General features: G+C 42.2%; 1 protein-coding gene across 1 annotated transcript in view; it reads left to right on the forward strand.

Moving 5' to 3' along the window:
* The window catches only part of ACOT12 (acyl-CoA thioesterase 12), an 84,435-nt gene extending 69,317 nt beyond the window's left edge, over nt 1-15,118 (forward strand). The window contains exons 11-15 of the mRNA XM_033924347.1: nt 383-466; nt 3,942-4,075; nt 5,109-5,237; nt 7,353-7,479; nt 11,347-15,118. Of these exons, the coding sequence (XP_033780238.1) occupies nt 383-466; nt 3,942-4,075; nt 5,109-5,237; nt 7,353-7,479; nt 11,347-11,490 (618 nt within the window). The 3' untranslated portion in view covers nt 11,491-15,118. The remainder of the gene's footprint in view (nt 1-382; nt 467-3,941; nt 4,076-5,108; nt 5,238-7,352; nt 7,480-11,346) is intronic.
* The last annotated feature ends 1,618 nt before the right edge of the window (nt 15,119-16,736 follow it).

The raw sequence follows: 16,736 nt of genomic DNA on the forward strand, positions 1-16,736 counted from the left end.
TTTCAAAACCCGACACTTTGTCTGAGTTTTGAAAAGCAAATCGTGTTGGGAGGGCATCTGCACATGCGCGGATGCCCTTCCAAACAAGATGAGCAGGCTGAGGGGGGTGGGGCTAGGGGGCGAGGTTGTGACGTGGTATGGGTGTAACGGTGCAGGGTGGGATGGGTGAAACTGGATGGGCCTGGGGGCGGGGCTAGGAATCCAGATTTTACATATGTAAAATCTGGTAACCCTACCATATAGGCTTCATCTTCAGATATGCAAATAAGTATGGAAATGGAGGTGTGTCTTCTTGAACAGGAAAATACAAGAGAAGTTCTTGCTACAGAAAGATAGGCAAATACAAGCATTATCTTAACATAATACACTTATTATTTTTCAGGCATGTCTCAGTTACAATAACGTGGCCACTTTGACATTTCTAGCAGCAAAGCAAGGATGGGAAATAGCCAGTACTGCAAACAGGGTAAGTGTTTTGTTTTGTTTTTTGGAATGGAAGTAAAGCTCGGATGTCTCAATCCGTCCTCCTTTTGCCGAAGTCATGTGGAAACTCTATGAATAGCTCTGTGCAATTGGTGAAGGCATAAGCTTAATGAGACCCATTTAGCACAATGAAATAGTGGCCACTTCGCTGGATAGATATAACGTAGAAGTCTATGGGTTATATATTTACTTGATATTTTATTACACAAAGCAAAAAACAGCAGTGAACAATCCATAAATAAGAAATCTATAGAAAAGAGCTTTATTTTTACAGGACAGAACCCCCCCAGGTCACACTTCACTAAAACATAATCAAATATACCCTTATATTACATTAACACACAGTGGCATACCAAGGAGGGGGCGGTCCGACCCAGGTACCAGCCATGAGGCGGGGTGTTCCCGGCCTGGGAGTCATGGAACTTCGTGAAGCTGAAAAAACTGCGGGCCTCGACAGTGATTCAGCTACGTCGCCCATGGCTCCCCTTCCTGCTTTCCGCGTCTGCCAATGATGCAACTTCCTGTTTCCGCCCGGGTGGATTGCAGAGGCAGACACAGAAGGCAGGAAGGAGAGCCGCGGGCAACATAGCTGAATCACTGCTGAGGCCTGCAGTTTTTCCAGCTTCACGGAAGATAAAGGGAGAGAAGGCTGGGAACATGCTGGGCCACGGGGACTATCCAGAGCCTTGGCATCGGGCCGTGAGAAGGGAAGTTCCCGGACCATGACTCCTAGGCTGGGAACACCCCCTCATGGCTGGCACCTGGAGGGAACATTACTAAAAATATTTTTTTTCATTGGTGGGTGTCAAAAATATTGGCAGGAGGTGTCATAAAACAATGGGCCCCAGGTGTCACACACCCTAGGTACGCCTCTGTTAACACATGATTTCTATGCTCCATAGTGTCCCAAGATCTAGGCCCTCTTTTATCAAGCTGTGGTACTGAGTGCCGCACGGCAAATGCACCAAAGCCCATTCAATCCCTATCGGCTTTGGTGCACTTAACTCACCAGCCAGCACTATTCAACACGTTATAAGAGGCCCCTAGTCTGCAACCAATTCCCTCCCATATGCTTGCTGAAACAAACATTCCTTTAAACCTTTTTAAAAAAAAAAAGAATTAGGGATAATTCTTCCCTTAATTCTTTGGGCAGTGCATTCCACAAAACTGGTGCCTGTTTTCTGTAAGAGTGCTAAGCAGCTAAAGGGCAATTCTATAAAAGAAGCACTAATATATCTGCACTCATTGCGCACATATGCTTAAGATACTAGCGCAGAAGTGTGTAGCCATGCATCTATATGTTTATATGCCAGGCGGGATTCCCAACAATGCATCTAATTTTCAGAATACCGTAGGTTAAGGTGTCCTTGCTGCATTTAGATGCTCACACTGCAGCTAAATTGTAAGTTACACTAGTATTTCAGTAAAGGAAAATAGGAGCCAAGGTTCCGTTATGGAATAGGCATCTACCTGAGGTGACCACTTATAGAAATGCCCCTTAGTATGCAAATTAGTATCCATTGTTAGCACACAAATGTGCTAACTACTACCACACTGGCATGACAGTGTATACCAATTTATGTTCTAACTCCCTGGAGCAGGGGTGTCAAAGTCCCTCCTCGAGGGCCGCAATCCAGTCGGGTTTTCAGGATTTCCCCAATGAATATGCATGAGATCTATTTGCATGCACTGCTTTCATGGTATGCTAAGAGATCTCATGCATATTCATTGGGGAAATCCTGAAAATCCAACTGGATTGTGGCCCTCAAGGAGGGACTTTGACACCCCTGCCCTGGAGGATTCTCATTCAGAAACGTGCTGCCTTAAATATTTTGTAACAATTACTGAAAGTTTGGGCCACAAAGAGTGATATTTAAGTGCAGTGATTGAGAGAAAAAGGCACAGCTTTCAGGGTGTTACCCTGCTTGTGATCTTTTTACCAGAAGATGGTCCGGAGCACTTTTTAAAACTTGAAAATGTGGCGTTGCTGAGGTAAATGCAGGTGTTTGGGAGTTTTTGTGCTAACTGCATGTCATATTTTGGGGCAGGGAATGGGCAAGTCCTATACTTTGCAGTTAGCACAGCTTACATGCAAATACACTTAAGATGAGGCATGGGTGGTGGCCAGGCTTGGAGCCTTCACAAATATGAGCATCAAACAGCGTAAACCAGAAGCAAAGTCTTTATTATGAACCAAAAATCTCTTATTGTCACAAATCTGGTATGCAAACATAGGCAGGATCCACATGGAACTCCATGTCATACAAAAAGGAGCTTTACTGTATTATGTTCCCTAAAGCTAGGGTTGCCAGATTTCCTCTATTTAAAAAGAGGACACCTGATCCTGTCCTGTTTGGCCCCCATTCTACCCCCCCCCCAACCTGCCCCCACACAAGCCTCCCTGAGATCAGGACCATGCAGACGTCGACGCAATGACTTCACATGGATGCATATGACATCACATGCGCAGATACCCTCCAGATGCAGCTCTGAGGTTGGGGACTGCTGAGTTTTGGAAATCCCTCCAGGCACCCAGTCAGTCCTCTAAATTGAGGACATGTGCGGGTTTTCCCAGACATCTGATAAACCTACTAAAGCCCAGCTTCATTAACTCACACTTGTTAATACTCAGTGACCTCTCCTAGCAGGCCCAACTTCAGTACTTCACTTGTACTCAGTCTTCCCACCTTGAGCCTTCTTCACACAGCACTCACAGGATGGGTAAATACTTCACAATAGAATCTTCCTAACTTGACCCTGCTTCAATCACTGTGGCCACAGGCTAAGACTCTCCTGGAAGGTCACCTACCTCCTTCACCAGGTGCATCTTCAAACACTCCTAGAGCACTCACACTCCCTTTTCTGGGCCTCTCCGTTCTGTGCCTACTCTAGGGGTTTTAACCTGCTCTCTGCCTGAGCCTCACTTTCCTGACTCAGCAGTCTAGCTAACATTCCTTCAATGTGGCCTAGTCAGGGCCACATGTTTCTTGTGGCCTAGTGTTAAGGGGAACTTTGTTTGCTTTAATTCACTCCTTCACACACAGTAAAGAATCTTTCTGTGCAGTAACTGTAAAGGAATATGCTGGGAACGCTTTAAACAGCAAACAATCATTGCACATTATTTTAATTGTTGCATTTAATGTGCAGTAATTGCAAAATTTTACTGCACTTCAGCAGGTAGTGCTTTGTGGTCTCCAACACCGCCACCATAATAACACTTTTTTTCCAATAAAAGAGGTGCTCTGAACACTCCTTGAATTTCTTTTCACCAAGGAGAGCAGGTCTTCCTTAGTCAATCTGCTTTGATTAATGCTTCCATTTTTGTATTTTTCTTCTGGCGATTCTTCACACTTTGACTAATTTTCTGTCTTTTTTTTTTCTTTCTGGAACTATGGAAACCAAATTGTATACAATAGCCTACCCACAAGTGTGTTCTTATAAAATGTCTTCTATTTCAGATCAAAATATCTACTCATGAAGATAATAATGTCTTGTCAATAAAGGTGGAAATGCAAGCAAGAGTACCAGCAGATCATGCCTTCTCCCTTTTGTCTGACTTAAACTTCCGGAAACTTTGGGATAGTCACTACTTGTAAGGGAAATCTCATGCTCAGCATTGTTTATAATTCTGCTGCTACAAGCTACATTGTGAAAAATCTTGTGAGGACTAAAGACGCAAAGTAATGACTATCATAGCACTAGATTGGGGAATTATTTACACAGCTTCTGGTCAAGACATAGCCACTGACCTATTTCCAATCTAGACTAGAAAGAGAACTTTATCTACATGATTGTTATCGGTATATGTAGTAAAGACTTTTGTCCAGTTTCTCTCTATGGAGCAGTACTTTTATCGTTGAAGTAGGCAGGGTTCATGCTACTTGCTGTTGTGTTTCACAGTTTCTTTTACGTGGATCGTTATAGGAAGCTGGATTCAGCTTTAATGTTGCAAGAGCAAGAGAAAAGCATTCTGAGTAGGATTACTAGACATCCAGATTTCCCTGGACATGTACTCCTTATAAGGACATGTCCGGGGATCCGGACGGCTTTTCAAACCCCGGCACTTTGTCAAAGATATCCCTTTTTTCGTTGAAATCTTTGAGCCATATGTCATGAATAAATATCGGAAGATAAACCGTTTGTTCGGTAACTCTTACTAACAATGGGATAAACATATGCATGTTAAAGAGATTGAAGAAATGCTACATAGATCTCAGAGAGGCAGTTTATATTCAACATCCCTCGAGAAAGACCCATTTAGGGTTGAAACGCCAATAATAAAGGGCGTCGGGAGCTTTGAAATGTCAATGTTGATGGTGGCAGGATCCACTGATTCCTTTCAATTAGTATTAGAAGGTTTTTTTTGTCATATGATTCACAAAAATAATTTTGTTTTCAGCAGTTTTTTGAAATTTTGTATATTGTTTAGCACAATAGGAAATATCATCAAAGTAACCTGTCTGTACAAATCTGAATTACATAAGTTTTATTTAGACACAACTTTGCCATTAGGGAAAAACTTACAAAATAAATCTTCCCAATCTTTGAAATCTGATCCTTAATATTTCCAATAACTAAACACTCGGTTTTTTTTGACCACCTAATTTTATTCTCTAAAATTGCAGAAACTGTGAGTTCATAAAGAATGTGAATGAAGACGACAAACTATATCACATTATTTGTCCACCAGTGAATGGGGAGAAGTTACAAGACTTTGTAGTACTTACGTCTAGAAGACAGCCCTGCAAAGATGGGTGAGTGCATGAAGAACAAGTTTGGATCATAGTCACTTTGGTTTAGAACAGTGGTCTCAAATTCACGACCCGAGGGCCACTTGCGGCCCGCCAGGTACTGAGGCCTTCGGTATGTTACCCGCCTCACGGCTGTAACCTCATGCAAGCGCTTTCCTGCGTCTGTACGCGATTGTGAAGTAGAGTGGAGAGGACAATCGCGTACAGACGCAGGAAAGCACATGCATGAGGTTACAGCAGTGAGGCGAGCAACGTTCCAGAATGTAAGGTAACCATTGGAGGCAGTGCAGCTTGTGCGTGTGCACGCAATCTCGTGAACTCTCATGAAATTTGGTACCTCTCCTGGTGGTGACTGCTTGATGTAAGATGGCGGTTGTGTCCCGGTGCTGGAGGAGGTGAGAGCTGAAGGCGGTTGCGGATGAAACCACTGGACACTCAGGCCCTGATTCTCCAAAGTGCGTCCCGATTTTAGGCAGCTGTAGGCGTCCTACAGCTGTCTAATCAGCCAATCGGGATGCACGTTTTTAAAAAAAATGCTCCCCAGGCAGGCCGCCTATATTGAAGGCGCCTCCGGGAGCCTAGGGAGACCCGCAAAACGCCTAAGCTCCCCTAAGGGCATTAGGCGAACCTAGGCGGCCCTACGCGTCTCCCTAGTAGAGGAAGAGACGCTTAAAATGTAGGCCAGCAAAATGCTGGTCTACATTGTAAGTAGACGCGGCCACTATACTTATGGCAGCAAGGGATCTCCCTGCTGCAATAAGTATAGCGGCCGCGGTCACGGCCGCCTGTCCCATCGCCGACAGGAGGATGCCCAATCCTCCTGCCGGAACCCCCTGGAACTCCCCTGGAACCCTCCTCCCCCCAAACTGGTAATCGCCGACAGGAGGATGCCCAATCCTCCTGCCGGAACCCCCCTGGAGCCCCCCTCCCCCCCAAACTGGTAATCGCGGGCAGGAGGATGCCCAATCCTCCTGCCGGAAAGCCCGACAACCCCCCCCCCCCCAAAAAAAAAAAAAACAACTAACCTCCCTCCCCCAATTAACCTTTACATGTTGGTCGGCTGGATGGGTCTTGCTGCCGTCCAGCCAACGGGCCCGCCTCGTGGAAATGAGACGGGCCCTCCCCTTCCCGGCCCATCCCCGCTAAATCTAAGGCCTGATTGGCCCAGGCTAGGCACCAGGCTATACAGAATCAGGGCCTCAAGGCACAAGTTTTCCAGGCACAAGTTGGATATTGATTCTCCCCTCTACAAAAAAAGCCTAGAGGACTACACCTAAATCTTGTCTCTTGCAATTGATACTTGAGAATCTAAATCACAATTTTGCATGAGGTAAACTTTTTATAGTTTATAAATCTTTCCTTAATTGCTTCTGATAATTTCAGCTATGCAAAGCTGAAAGCAGTGCAACATGCAGAAAGTGAAGCAATTAAGGAAAGATTTATAAACTATAACAAGTTTTATCTCATGCAAAGTTTTCATTTCTTTAATAAGACATTAAAGTGTTACATGAAGGAAAATCAAGTGTGTATTTATAAGATCATATGAATTTTTCTGATACACTTGTTGTAATATGCAAAACTGAATAAAGAAATTAAAAAAAATAAAAAAAAAATAAGACATTAACTATTTTTTTCTGCGGCCCTCCAAGTACCTACAAATCCAAAATGTGGCTCTGCAAAGGGTTGGAGTTTGAGACCGCTGGTTTAGAACATACATGCAATAGCTAATGACTATGTAGAAAATCCCCAGTTCACATGAAACAGACTATCTACTCTTACTGGTTCAATTTACCTCCAGAGGTCTAAGCAACTACTTGGTCAGGAGGCAGAGTTACCATTAGATTTTCCATGAATACTAATTGTACCATTTCATTTCCCAGAGTCCTCCACTCCAGGTTAGGGATTGACACTGATATACAGCACCTAACCGGATAAGTTTAGAAGTCAAATATGAGGGGGTGCTGAAAAGTTGTCAGCCCAACCTAAATTCTGAGCATTATTTTGCCACTGCAGCTGAAAACAGTGTTATTTTAAATTTAAACCAAAGTGCTTGTTCTTTCCAGTACTAATCATTACATCGTGTCTTATTTTTTCTGTTATTTCTTTTTTTATTTTCAGGGATCCTTACATCATAGCAGTGAGATCTGTCACTCTGACGGAAGTCCCTCCACTCACAGATTATTCCCGAAGTGAAATACTATGTGCAGGATTTATTATATATAGCGATGACAAAGATTCATGCAAAGTAAGAAGCTCCAGGAAAACAAATGCTCATTTAAGTCTTCTTGTTCTGCCTATCATTTGCTTTATGTACTATGGAATCTTCAAACATATTTAGGCTCAGGCTATCTTGGGAATCATGCAAATATGAGACTGAGAAGGTTCCTGAGACATTTCAGATTGGGAGACACAAATTTCATTAGACAAGGTGACCAAGAAGCAAATTGTAGAAGGTCAAAAATGTTCATGTGCTGAAAACCCAGGAAGAGACTTTGTAATGTGTATGGAAAATCAGAGATCCACCATCTATAAGTACTTCAAAGGAACAATAATTGGCAGGTTCTTGCACTAAGAAACATAGAAACATGATGGCAGATAAAGGTCAAATAGCCCATCCAGTCTGGGGTCAAAGATGATTCAGAGTGGCCATTTTAGCGTTGAATCAGCCACGATGAATCTTCCTCCACCCAACTGAGAGCTTGGGGGCATCATAGCAGCATCTGACCTCTTCACCGCCGCTCAAATGCCCCCCACTGCAAACCTCTTGAAAAGTTTGCCAACATCTTCCACCTCCTGCTCACGCCAGCCTCAGCTCCCCTCTGATGTGATGTCCTGGTCCTGGGACTAGGAAGTGATGCCAGAAGGGAGCCAAAGCCAGCATGAGCAAGGGGAGGAAGATACTTTTCAAGAGGTATGCGGGAGGGGCAGAGAGGAGGAAAGACACCGATGCCTCTGATATGATGGCACCGGAAGGGGGGTGGGGTTCCACACGCTCGCTCCCCTTACGAAGCTAATGAGGCGGAGAGAAGGAAAGGCACCAACAATGCAGTGGAGAGGATGATTCATCGCAGTCGTTTCTGTGTGGCCGTGATGAAACAAACTGTGATGAAATGGCTGCGATGAATCATCCCATTCCGGCCAGTCTGCCCATCCGCAGCATCCACTATCTTCTCCTTTCCCTAAGAGATTCATTCAAGATAGTGTATAGTTTGGGCAGCTTAAATAACTAGTATTATAGTAATAACATATCAATAATAAAATGACAGCACAATACACCATTAGAACAGCTTAATTAACTCTTGCAGAACAAAAAGGTGATCCCCTGAAATTTAAACAAATTTGGAGTCCAATGGAGTCGTTCATTAAAAATATTTACGTCTCAATTAGTCATTGAATTAAAGAAATTTCAATTCCTAGATAATTTTTTTGTTTTATGCATATCTGGGGTTGGGTTGGAGGGATGGGGGGAGTGAAAAGTAAGGTCAATGGAATTTATATGTTTGGGTGAGGGGATTTCATTTTATATTTATGATATAAAAATGCATTAAGTAGGGGGGGAAGGGCATAGGTTATGGATATATGTTTAATAGTACTTAAGTGCTTTTCAAGAATGTTGCTGTATTAAATTCCTGTGACACTTGTTATAATTTGTTCATAAAATCAATAAACAAATTTGAAAAGAACAGCTTAATTAATGGGCCCTTTAACTAAGGTGTGCTAGCTGTTTTAGCGCGTGCTAAACGCTAACGCATCCATTATATTCTATGGACACATTAGCATTTGTTAAAACGGCCAGCGAGCCTTAATAAAAGGACCCCTAAGCCTTGCATGAAAAGTAATTTCTATGATTTTTTTTTTTTTTTTTTTGTAACAGTTGTTCCTAAGATACTCATTAGAATTACTTTGAAATTTTAAATACTGTATCACCTACAAAAACATAAAAGGAGCTTCACTTCCCATAATAAGTCCCCAGAGAATATGCCATTTTAGAAACTCTGCTTGGTGCCTGGTAAATTTAGCTGCTCAGCTCAGTTACAGTATTCAAATGCTTTGATCTAATCCATTAAATTCATTAATTACCTGCTTAGATCCCCTTGGAAACTGGCTCTCTAATTTCTTATGTAAAAGATGCATCATTTCAGAATTGTGCGAAGAGATGTGCAGGCTTATTGAATATTTTTTGCCCAAAACATATAAGACTGTTCGTTTGCTTTTTGTTCCTGGCCATTTCTCTGTCCAGTAAAGCTCTTCCTATGTCTTCTTCTAATATGCCTGTTTGTATCTTAGCCTTTGTCTAGTGTCAGGAGCGACCCACTTTCGTAGCTGTCACCACTATAGGGACGTCTGGCAAATTTCCACAACCCAAGTCCTTCAACGCCAGCCAGACATCTCCCACTGCGTCCACTCTGTGAGACTTGCCGTTCACCGTCATCCATATGCCGAATGGGAACAGCCACCGATAGCAATGTACCTCCGCCCGTAGAACTTGAGTCACCTCGAGAAAAGCCTGATGCTTCTGCAATGTGGCAGGGCCAGATCTTGAAATACCCCCACTGTAATCCCATTCCATTGGAACTGTGAGTGCTTCTTAGGCGCCTGTAGAATCCTTTCCTTAAGCAAATAGTCCCCAAAACAAGCAATAATGTCCTTCGGGGTGCCTGTTCTACCAGCTCCCAAGCTGCAATGAGCCCTCAAAAAACAATGGATGCAGAGTCAACCTGCTCTTCGGGCCTCAGCAGCTGGCTACAAAAGTCCTGCACCACCTGCTTGCAATCTTTGTGGCGATCAGTCTCAGGGATCCCTTTAAACCGCAGATTGCTCCTGCGGGACCTGTTTTCCAGGTCCTCGATTTGTGCCTGTAGTTCCGCTAACTCCTTCACTTGTTGCGCCACCGCAGTTTTGGTCTCCTCCACCACCTCCGCTAATTGAGAGACATGTTGTTCAGAGGCCTCGACCCGACCACCTAATTCCCCAACTTCAGCCCGAAGCTCAGCCATCGCAGTTTTAACATCCTCGCAGACACCCTTCATTTCTTATTTCAAATCCTGGAGCTATGCTTCCAGTGTTTATTTCAACGCTGAATCACCATCCGACGGCAGGGCCGAAGCAGGCGACTGCTGAATCTGCTGAGATTTATGAGCCATCTTAGATTTCACAGGAGGCGACACCAGCGATCACACGATTTTCCACTCACTGTTTTGCTAAAACGAAACTTCTCCAATCTCCTGCGACTCGCCATACACTTATGGCCTATTTTACAAAGCTGCGCTAGCGGCTGCCGTGCGGCAACAGCCCCGAAGCCTTTTAAATCTCTATGGGCTTCGGGGCCGTTAGCGCAACGTAGCCGCTAGCACAGCTTTGTAAAAGAGGCCGTTAGACCGCAGATTCACCCACAATTATAAGCATTACCTCTCGGGGGAAGTCTTTTTATCGTGTTTGCTATGAAGCCCCGTCAGAGTTCAAGATTTACCCTGCCATTCGGTAGAGTGACGTCACTTCCTCCGGCAGTATTAAAATTTTTAATCACATAAGGCGTCCCCTGCACCCCCACCCTCACATTTCCTTCTATACTCGTACAGTGGCAAATATAGACAGCAGAAGTAAATTCTCAGAACCGACATGTTTTAATTACTAAAATGAAAATAAATCATTTTTCTTACCTTTGTTGCCTGGTGATTTAATTTTTCTAATCATTTTGTTCTGTCTTTAAAATCACCAGGCACTAAAGGTAAGAAAAATGATTTATTTTCATTTTAGTAATTAAAACATGTCGGTTCTGAGAATTTACTTCTGCTGTCTACATTTGCCACTGTACGAGTATAGAAGGAAATGTGAGGGTGGGGGATGTGCAGATCTAATTATTAATACCCAATTATTGGTACTAATTGGTTCATTTGTCAATTAAATTGTAAATGCAAACTAGGTGTGCACCCAAATTTGCAAATGTATAATTTTGAGCGCCCTATATAGAATTAGCGTGTTAACTGCAAATACATAAGCAGTAATATTAATGGGTTGTTGAGCAAACCCGCATTTATATGGAATAATTACATATGTCACATTCTGAAAATCCAATATCTCATTTTGGTTTGTCTTTATTTTTGTCTCACAGGTGTGCTACTATAACCAAACAACTTCTGGTGTGCTGCCTTACTTTGCTGGGAATGTTGGAGGCTGGTCAACATCCATTGAGGACACAGCTTGCTCATGTGTCAATTTCCTAGAGACCATAGGGGTTGACAATATTTCGATTTAATGAACATAGAACAGAGCCTTACAGAAGAAAATTCTACATATTTTAGAACTACCATGTCACAAACTCCTAAGACATCGCCTTTTGTTTTATAAAGTTTTAGCACCTTTCTACTGTTTGTTAGATTCCAAAACATGTGAATCATGGAACTCCATATTGATATCCTTTGTTGAGTCACAGAACAGGTATAGCACATACAGTATATTGTGCCTCAGTATAGGACCAGTGTTGAAGGGGACAAAATAATTAAGAATCCATGCTCATTTGGTCATGTTTGCTGTAAATAGACACTAGGCTGCCAATTATGATTGAGATTTTTGTTCAGTTGGGCACAGAATATACCAGATATGTGGCTCAAATTCAGCTAGAGATGGCAATGAAGGGCTAATTTAAAATGATTTCATACAACAGAAAAAAAAAGCACTTGGTCGCTCTTCAATTAAGGCTCTCAACAAAGTATTCAAAGGCAAGGAGGTAACACTCCTAACGAAGATCAGACTTGTCCACGCACTCATTTTCTCACTTCAAGTTTCAAGTTCAAGTTTCAAGTTTATTAGCATTTGATGAATCGCTTATAAAAATATCTAAGCAATATACAGTTTAAAAGCCACCGGATGGTGGTTTCACGTACAGTTTAGACGAATTAGACATAAGACAAACAATATAAAACAGTATAACAATTGAAAAGAACAGCCAATGTAAATCCATTAACCTTAAAACAGTTAAGATAGAGACTAACATGAATGGGCAGGGAAGGAGGGAAAAGTTACAATATCTTTATCTGTTAAAATGTACATAAAAAGGGAAAACACAATAAGTAACAAAGGGAATTGGTAAATTTGATGGTCATAGTAAAACGTAAGAAATTTAAGTGTGTCGTGTCACGTATCAAATGCGTCTTGAAATAGAAAAGTTTTTAAAATTTTCCTAAACGATGATAAGTCTTTTTCATTTCTTATGTAGTTTGGTAGGGAATTCCATAATGTAGGGGCCATAACGGAAAATATGTCTCAGTTACAGATACAAAAGCTGGATACTACAGAAGCAAGACAGAAAGAAGATTGACTCACTTGAGCTTTGGTGCTGGAGAAGGATTTTAGGTGTGCTGTGGACTGCCAGAAGAACTAACAAATTGATTCCGAAAGAGACCTAACCAGCTATGTCCCTCGATGCACAAATGTTGAAGTTATGATTGTCATATTTTGGGCACACCATCGGGAGAGATCACTGGAGAAGGATATCACATTTGGAAACATAGAACATAGAAACATAGAAAGATGACGGCAGAAAAGGGCTACAGCCCATCAAGTCTGCCCACTCTTCTGACCCACCCCATCAAGTCTGAGTGCTAATGACCCAGTTCCTTAGCTCGACCCCGTAGGGGGATCAAAGAAACCAGGCGAAGAGGGTGACCTGCAATCAGATGGCTGGACATGTTGAAAACAACCATCGGGATGACGCTGGAAGACCTTTCCGCACTAGCACAAAACCGATTTCTTTTTAGATCCGCAATTCATCAAGTTGCTAGGATTCAAACACAAGTCGATGGCACCATGCTTTCAAGTTTTCTGAACAGCTCATCTAGGCTATTTATGTACATATTTTTTACAACCAATCTAACATCCTATGCCAGGAATGGCCAATCTAGTTCTTGTGGACAACAAGTAGCTTTTTTTTGTGCTAAAAACAGCTCTTGCTGCCCTCCAACCCCTGCCTCACTCTCCAAATCTGCTCAGCTGCAGCACCCCACACTACAGGAATATGGCACGAGAGAATGAGCGTGCAATTCACACCAAACCCCTATGCTAAGATACCATGCCCACTTATTTAGACTGAAAGCAATGTCAGTTCACGCAACTTAAATCATCACATTTATGGTAACGTATGGGAGTAACAATAGAAGACAGAAAACAAAACAGTAGAGATGACAGATCAATGGATTCAGAACAAGTTTTACCTCATATTTTGAACTTCATTGACTCAGCATGGGCCTGAGTTTTGACTAGAATGCCTGCATCAGGAGTCTAAAGTTCTCATAAAGCATAAACCACTTGTTATAAATCCACAAACATTAAAACCATAAACTATGAAATCAAATCACATGCTTACATCAATTTGACATATGTACCGCTCACCAAAACTCATGGGCTGACCGCTAGCCTGCAATGTTCATTTGACAAAGAACAGAAGCACCAGTAGTGGGCTGTGTTCCTGTCAAGAAGTCCATTCCCTTGCCAGGTAGCATCAATGAAGCTAAAATGACTAGTATGTACCACTTGGTACCTTGGAGGAATCATGGGTGTCATTGGCTGTGCTCTCCTGTCTATGTAGCTTTCCTATCCACCAGCTTGAGCTTGATGGATTGCTATATTCTGCCTTGCTGAATCTATAAGGTGCACTTCTGTTTTCACCCCCAGACTTTCAGATGTGGGGAGAAGCTGAAAGAGCAACTTTTTTCTGCTTAGACAAGGCAGTGTAGATCTCATCAATGTGCAGGGCATGGTATGATTCCACTGCAAGGGGACCCTAGAGAGGAGGAAGTGAACATTGATTCTATGTCCAACACCATGCCTGGTTTCCAAGGGGATTTAAAACAATTTATGGGATGGGTAAACGGAGAGAGATTGGTGAAGGAACAGAGAGAGAGAGAGAATTTAGAGATGGTGGGCAATTGAGAGAGAAACTGTGGGAAATGCCACAGTAGGGGACTCAGTGGTACCCCCTGTTCCTTGAACAGCTCTTGAAAATATAAGCTGTTTGGTTATGTGTAATCTGTTCCTCAGAGTTTGGTACTTGGCACATTCTATACCAAACAAGCGAAGATACTTTTAAAAATAGACTAATGCCCTTAGAATAGCTACCCAACTTTTTGTTTCTTTTGACCCAAATAGAATAGGGGCTGCTGTCAACAAACGCACATAAATTGGCTAGCAGGCTGCACTTTCTTTGCTTATGTCTAGGCAGATTTAACTCATTAGGGTCATGTCACAGCTCACACTGTCAGAATTACAGCAATATCAGTAACTCACTTGAGATCAGCTTCCATGGAAGGCATTTGCAGAGCAGTGATATGGACATCTGTTCATCCATTCACCATCCACTACTTTTTCAAAAAAGCTTCCTGACATGGCAGTAGGTTTGGCCAGTTAAAAATCCAACTCTATCCTACCTAGACCCATTTCTTTTCCATCCAAGCTGCTGATCAACCCTGCCTCTAGTGAAGCCATGGTGCTTGGACTACAGTACACAAGGTAGCATGGTTTCACTAGAGACTGGCTTGTCAGACAAATCTGCTTAATTTCTTTGCCTAGGTGACCAGAGAGTTGGATTGAGGGAAAGTGCTACAGGTGGTATATTTTGATTCGAGCAAAGCTTATGACTTTAGTCCACATCGATGACCTATAAATAAACTATGTGCCCTTGCTATGAGCCCTAAAATGACTAGGTTAGGAATTGGTTAAGTGGAAGGCAACAATGGGGTAGTGATAAATGGAGCTCACTCTAAAGCATAGGCAGCGGAACTTTTTTTTGTTTGGGAGGCCCAAAAACTCCACCCCCATAATAATAGCACTAATTGCAATGCTATGTTTTTCCATTCATTTTTCATATATACATACAATATAATCTTATTAACAATACATAATGGTTAACCACAAAATTACACAAAGCACACTGTATGCTTCTCAACATTCATTCCTACCAGAACACCTGGCCTTGGTCACACATGCAGAATACTGATAACCCCTATGCAAATACAGGACCACAAACTAAAAGTACTAATATACACAAACAAAACCCTAAAATGCTAGAATCTACATGCAGTAGAATGCCAGGGGAACAGAAATTAATTTCTTTTTGAACAGTGCAAAATATAGACAGCAGATATAAATGCTCTAAACTGACACATTTCAATCACTACATTGAAAATAAAATCATATTCCCTACCTTTGTTTTTAATTTTTCCAATCATCTTTTCCCAGTCTCTGGTTGCACTTCCACCTGTCTATGCTCTTAACTCTGTTTTCAGGACCTTCTTATTCATATGCATCCTAGCCAGAACGATACTTGGGTGCATAGAAAGAATGGCGAGACCTCATTTAGAATACTGTGTGTAATTCTGGAGATTACACCTCCAAAAAGATATCAACAGGATAGATTCAGTCCAAAGAGCAGCTACTAAAGTGGTCAGTGGTCTTTGCCATAAAGTATATTGGGACATACCTGAAAATCTCAAAATATACACTTTGGAAGAAAGGTGGGAGATATGATAAGAGATGTTTAAATACCTCCATGGCATAAATGCACAGGAGGTGAGTCTGGAATGAGAGGGCATTGGACAAAAGTGAAAGAGAACAGGCTCGGGAATAATCTAAGGAAATACTTCTTCATGGAAAGAGTAGTGAATGCGTGAAATGGCTTCCTGGTGGAGATGGTAAAGATGAAGACTATCTGAATTCAAGAAAGCTAGAGCTAGTACTTAGGATCTCTAAGGGAGGGGGGGGGGGGTAGTAGATGACTACCAACTACTACTTCTTTAGCGCAACCAGACATATGCAGTGCTGCACAGAGTCACAAAGGAGACAATCCCTGCTCCAAGGAGCTTACAATCTAAACAGACAAGTCAGACAAACAGATGCCATGGATACAGTTAGGTGAAATGGTTAATCTGCTGGCTAGAGTGGCAGGCAGGGGGGAGTAGGATTATGAAGAAGATGACATGGATGAACAGATTGAATAGGCCATGTAGACTTTTTCTGTTTCTAAATGAACAAAACCCCCAAAATGAAAAATGTGCAAAAGGCTAGTTGCCAAAAAAACAAAGGTGTCAACCTACTGCAAAGCCTTGTTGCTATTTCCCTTTTTTTTGCTGTTCAGCCGCCTGTAGCTAGGTAATCCCATGCTTTAAGGATTTAGTATATACGGAAAATCTATACAAAAAAGGCAAGTGTGGATAACATTGAGGAAACTGAACTAGAAACTGACCCCAAATAACCAGATATTTTAAAAGAAGAAGTCATAGCAGCAATGAAAGATTTATCAAAAAACAAGTCACCTGGTATCAACAGTATTCCAACTAAATTAATCAAAGGCTCAGAAAGTGCTATCATGGCCCTTATTCAACTGTATCAACAGATTTGGAAGGAAAAACATGGTCAACTGATTGGAGATCACTGTTCATACCTACACCGAAGAAAGGTGACACCGAAGACTGTAACAACTACATAATTATTACATCAATTCCACACGCC

Source organism: Geotrypetes seraphini, chromosome 1 (genome assembly GCF_902459505.1).
Source record: "Geotrypetes seraphini chromosome 1, aGeoSer1.1, whole genome shotgun sequence".
NCBI lineage: Eukaryota > Metazoa > Chordata > Amphibia > Gymnophiona > Dermophiidae > Geotrypetes > Geotrypetes seraphini.